Source organism: Danaus plexippus, chromosome 28 (genome assembly GCF_018135715.1).
Source record: "Danaus plexippus chromosome 28, MEX_DaPlex, whole genome shotgun sequence".
NCBI classification, from domain to species: Eukaryota; Metazoa; Arthropoda; class Insecta; order Lepidoptera; family Nymphalidae; genus Danaus; species Danaus plexippus.
In genome coordinates, this window is record NC_083556.1 from 1,060,001 (window position 1) to 1,066,159 (window position 6,159).

Here is a 6,159-nt window from a genome sequence, read left to right on the forward strand (position 1 = left end):
GCATTTGATACAAGTTAAAAATTCATAAGCACAGCCAGGCGAGTAACTTGTATGTAGAGAAGATAATAAAAAAAAGATCTTATTGTATAGTTTTTTAAATCATACAATTTTGTTAATTCTGCTTTTTTTATGTAAGTGACATCTATAGTTGAATAGATGTACTTCAGTTGTGTAGGATATTCATTGAAATAAAGATTTTTTTAGAATTCCTTGTAGAGACTAAACACTTAAAAGTGAAACTTTTCTTAGTTGGAGTAAAAAAATATTTTCACTATGTTCCTAGAAAAATCTGTATAGACCACGAACATATATATATACATATATATATATATATATATATATATGTATGTATGTTAAATTATAATATATATTTTTTCCTTTAATTTATTTATTGTCATTAACCTGAAGGCACATTTTAAATACAATATATTTGGTATATAAATTATTTCATCAACGTACAAGATACATTTGGAAGATACGGTCTAGAGACCTTCATTAAATTAGTCAAAAACAACACTAATACTATTGACAATAAAAAAATAAAGTATGCATGCATATTTGTCACGTCACAACTATAAACCATTGAGCAGATTTCTATGAAACCACAACAATTGTATAGATCAGAACGAGAGAGAATATAATATATTTTTATATTATTTTATGTTTAATTTGTATCTAACACTAATTATAACGTAATGATGTATGGATGTGAATTTCAAAGGTCTTATATATTAAAAATAAATGGCTGTATGTTTCAGAGTTCGTCCTTGACCTCTGAAGGCTCTGTATCTTCGCCATCAGTGTCATCATAGCCTTCGTCCGAGACGTCTCCGGCGAAGGTCTGCTGCGGCAGACCTGCCGGGCCTCCGAAACCATAAGGATCCGGGCCGTGGACCTGAAACATTCACGATGGAAGTGAAAATAATATTTTATTATTACTACGCGTCATTTTATTATTTTAAAAAACTACAAACTATTGGTATTTAGTGTAATTACAAGACTAATTGACAGACATTCTCATCTCGTCTGGCCGTGATCACGGTTGCTGCCAAGTAATCAAACGCAGGGAGTACTTGGTTTAAAGTAATCCGAAAAATATTAGTTTCGTTTGAACGAAAACTCGCTAAAGACTTATTTCTCAGTAGACTAATAATAGAATAGGATTTCGGATATACACTAGGAGATGTCGGAGTTTCCTCGCTTCACTCAAAGAAAAACCTCTCGGTGCAAGTCGAGTGAAGCGACCTCAGCGTCTCCGGACACGGGTTAGGCATTTCGGCTCTAAAATCGAAATTTCAGGTCCGATCTAATTTTTTTCTTCACAAAAACCATCAAAGATAATAGGGTAGTCGAGCAAAAAAACCACTACTAGACCGGACATTCGGTTGCCGAGATCACCTCCGCGGAGGAATGACCTGAGTCGCCAGATATCGTTCCTCCCGCTTCACCCAATTAATAGACTAGTTGTTCGCTGCGTCTTTCCTCTCATATTTATAATAAATCGACTACGCTGTACTCGTTATTCTTATTGTACTTCACACTATTCCTCGATAGCTCTTCCATCAAATAGTCATCATAGTCGCACTAGAACTATCCCGGGGCAACGCTCTTTGGATAAAAAAAATATTCAAAATAGCCTAAAAATGAAAATGTCGCAGCGAAACAAACAATATCACTTTAACAAATCACTCCTCCCTGAATCTCTTAACAAATAAACTAGGTAATTTCTTCTGCCCATACCTATGAAGAAATGAAATTTCCATCAAAATCGTTCCAATCATTTTAGAGACAGGCTAGTAATACAGGGACGAATATTTCTAAAAACTGAATATTTTATGATGTAGCTGTTGTATATATACATATTGTAGGGATATGCGGGGGTAGGACAGTTCCAATCACACATAAGCACTTGCCAGAGCAGATGAGGACACTTTTCCTGAGTAACGCGAGTCGGTGGCGGATTAGTCGATGTCGGATCCTCGGGGTGGGTTTAAATCTATCGTTCGTGTCACATTCAGATATCATTCCACAATAACTTTAGACAGTTGGAAATAAATAATTTAAAATTGTTTTTAGTTTTCGAGTAAATTTAATAAATTAAATATCTAATATAATTGTATGGAATATTATTCTTTGGTTAATTCCTATTTTGATTTTAATATATATATATATTAAAATCAGGAACACCCAAAGATAATTGTACACAGATTATAAAATGTTTTGTAATAATTTCTTTTTCATACATATAGTATGTGACATAACTACATATACTAAGATCTTGTTATGTTCTCTGGACACAACATATGTTCGGTCTACAGCATAGCGTGTGTCTTATTTATATAACTAAACTACATTACTATAAGGTTTCAATTAAATTCGTCCAGCAATTTCGAGTTACAGGAGCAGCAAACGACTAAATATAGATTTTATATTAATTGGAAGATGAGATAGTAACTTACAAAAGACTCGAAAACACACAACACTCGTTATGTGCAAGCGGTTAAAAAATTAAGTGGGTCCTATGTATGAAAGTTTCATTACCTTGACATACTCAGCTTCCATTTCCGGCGTCCATGTCGTATCCTCCTCAGTCGGCAGCATCCACTCCTCGCAATACTTCGCGTGGTCGAAACATATCTGTAATGTATAACATAGAGATTGAAACACACAAGTTCCCGGGTTCGAATCCCGCCTGTGGACAAGTGTTGGACACAATTGTGGAAATACGGTTGATATTTTTTTTAAATAAAACTATTATTTTCGGATTACTACGAGTTATTTATATAATATGTATAAATTAATTTTAATGTTGTATTATTATAATATATTTTCGTCATATAGAGGGGAATTAATGTAACAAAGAACTATTGGACAGAATTCATTAAATAAAGTAATAAAATCTGTAAGTATGAGGACCAAAACCTGTATTTAAAACATCTTATAAAAAAAATCTTATCAAAATATAACATATAATCAAGAAATAACGCGCAGATTAATATATCCAAACCAAAAAAAAAATCACTTATAATATAATAGAATGCTATTTCAAACTGGCTGGAATGAGAGTGGAAATTTAAAAAAAAATTGTCAAATAATAAAACAAAACCGCCAAACTTTATTGACAGCACCTGTCAAACCACACAGAGTGTGTCATTGTTTTGACATTTATATGTAACATTGTTTACATAGCTTGTGTATCAACACACACGCACACAAACACAAACTCCCACACACTAACATACCTCCCTCTCCGCGTCAGGCATGACGTCATCCTCCGGCCGATTCTTATACAAGTCGGTGATTTCCTCCTCATTGTCTTCGAACATCCGCTCGCACTGGAATTCAACAGATGATACACTAATAATACAGATAAAAATTATATTTGACAACCAAGGAGTTTTTATATAATATTACAAATTAATTATATTAAATAGAATGTACATATATACTAATGAGGTGCACTTGGTCGTGGGAGAGTATAACAGAATATAGCTATGGATGACAAGCGTTCTCAAAGATAATAAAATGGTTAGATGAAAAAATATAACATTAATAGAAGTTGCAATATATTACAGGACTACAAGATAACTATATAGTACACAAAACATCATCATCATTTGTTTAGTATTTATATAATATGATACGACATATACATAAGTTTAATTAATTCTCAATATTACATATACTCACATAATATTCTAAACTCTTGTTCAGATCATCGTCGGTGACAAACTTGGCCTTGCTGAAGTCCGGGTTCATGCCACCCTCGGTCATCAACTGCATGATAGCCAGCTTACCCGTCGCCTTGTAGTACACTCGTACATAATCATCCATTTTCTTGCCTGGAAATTACAGATATAACTTTAATTAATGTCAAAAATAATGTTTTTCAGTCCTAAGTGTCTATTCATAAAGTGTTCGATGTATGAGGAAATTTAGTAGAGAATAACTTAATTATATTTATAACTAGTTTTTGCCTGCTACTTCGTCCAAGTTAATTTCAGTAATAGTAATACACAGCTGGCCGGGCAAACTTTTTCTCTCCTTAAAGGTAAATAAGATTTTGGATTTTATCGACTTTTTTGATTGATGAAAAGTATACCATGTCCAATTCCTGGTACTAAGCTAACTCTCCACCAATTTTCAGCATAACCGGTACAGCCGTTCTTGAGTTATAAATTAGGATTGTTTGATTAATTTATGATTCTGTACATCAAGCTATGAAGGTTAAGGTTTTAATGTAACCGACATTTACATGTTATTTATAATCTATTATAGATGTAATAAAAAAAAATGCTATCCATAATTTATTTAATTATTTACAGTACATGTATTTTAATTTACCATCTTCAGTGGTTTTATCTTATCATGTTATCAGGGTTTATATTCAGCTCTAGTGATATAATTACAGAATATAAAAAACTCAAAAATGAAATAAATTTTTAAAAACAATCTTGAATCAATTTTTATGACAGCATGAAGGTTTTTCGTAATGAGGTCTCATTGATGTTTTATCAAATTGTCATTTTAATGTTCAGGAAAACATTTGCATATTAATGTCTCTAAAAAAAAAAAAATACTTTTGCTGTTTTAATAAACATACTCACTCATTATCAAAAATGAAAAGCGATTACATATAAATGAATTAACTTTACAATAATGTCAAAAATAACTTTATCATATTTGCAAATCTGGAAGCTGCTTTGATATTTTTCTCTTCTATGTTTAAATAGTTAACAGAATGAAAACATATCCAGAGTTATTATTAGAGATGTCTGAGAAAGAGCGGCTATTTGTTATCAGATGATACAATAAGATGCTAGCCATTTATTAATAATAGTGACACAACTGTTAGATGAACCAGAAATCTCTGAAATAGGACATCCTAGCTGTTTATTCAATTCAACTGCTGTGTTACAAGCACTACTTATATGTCAATAAATTATTCCGTATTTATCTTTTTCTATTTAATATTTAATTCGACTTTTAACTCGTATACTCGTATATTGTGTTAATGTTAAAAATATTATTAGCAGATCATGAATGATACAAAAATATACTCACAAATGCCATCAATGACTTCGGAGATATAGACAGCTGATCTATGAGCTGGTACCTTCTGCTGCATAGTGTTACCGCTGGCATCCATTCTGAAGTTACCAACCTGAGGTTGGAATAGACTTGTAAGTAGTTTTTATAATATACAATTTTAATGGTATATATTTATACATTTTTCAAAATATACAAAAGGTTTTAAGAACACCTCACATAACATTATTTAAATATAAAATGCAAATTATCCAAATTAAAGTTGAAATTTAATGTGAATTTATCTATCGCAAAACAGGAAAATTTTTAAGGAGAAATAACTTACATCCACTTTTTTCCACCTTTCAACGTTTTTGATAACATGATTTAATTCTTGAAACGTGGTACGGCACACTGTAATTTTTATTTAAATTTTTTTTATAAATATTATAAGAAATAAAACAAGAATTAGTAAAACAAAACAAAAACACACCTAAACACCTTAAGTTTTGAGGGTCTATCTTAGCAGTTACTGCTTCTAAAAATACCGCAAAGGTTAAAATGACAATTTTTAATTTCATTTTGTTAAACTTTTAACTAGATTGATGTTGAAATCCTTTAAGAATCTTTTTGTAATGACTTTAAAACTTGTTCTACGTGTAGAGCTGTTTATCAAATTCTGTCAAATACACGCACTCGTTTTTGATTGGTTACTGTGATTTTAATATTACCCGCTTAATGGCAACATTATGAATTAGAGATTTAATAATACCTATTTAACTTATTATAATATTACATTTTCCTCAATTTACTTTATATACTCACTGAAAAAAAAATATTTTATGAATATAATTTGTCAAAGTAAACATCAAAAAATTTATGCAGGTTTTTCCTCATTAATCTCTTTTTGTTGTTCATATTTAAAGTATAATTATAAATTATTATACTGGCAACAAAATATAATTACATTGAAATAATGTCAACCTCGCGCCGTATGGATTTCAGGTATTATTGTGTGTATGCCCGGACTATCAATCAAAAATTGAACGGACGTCAAGACACAATCTTATAAATATAATTTGTCAATTTCTCAAAAATTATAAAGACAAAACGTGTTGATTAAATAAGATT

The 6,159-nt window shown here is 30.9% G+C and overlaps 1 protein-coding gene across 1 annotated transcript in view; it reads right to left on the bottom strand.

Moving 5' to 3' along the window:
- LOC116776218 (protein seele) overlaps positions 1-5,722 on the bottom strand; it is a 5,881-nt gene extending 159 nt beyond the window's left edge. Inside the window, exons 1-7 of the mRNA XM_061525376.1 lie at positions 5,522-5,722; positions 5,375-5,442; positions 5,065-5,164; positions 3,691-3,842; positions 3,243-3,335; positions 2,542-2,637; positions 1-895 (exon numbers count right to left, since the gene is read on the bottom strand). The exon at positions 1-895 is cut by the window's left edge and continues 159 nt beyond it. Of these exons, the coding sequence (XP_061381360.1) occupies positions 755-895; positions 2,542-2,637; positions 3,243-3,335; positions 3,691-3,842; positions 5,065-5,164; positions 5,375-5,442; positions 5,522-5,609 (738 nt within the window). The 5' untranslated portion in view covers positions 5,610-5,722 and the 3' untranslated portion in view covers positions 1-754. The remainder of the gene's footprint in view (positions 896-2,541; positions 2,638-3,242; positions 3,336-3,690; positions 3,843-5,064; positions 5,165-5,374; positions 5,443-5,521) is intronic.
- Positions 5,723-6,159: the final 437 nt, after the last annotated feature.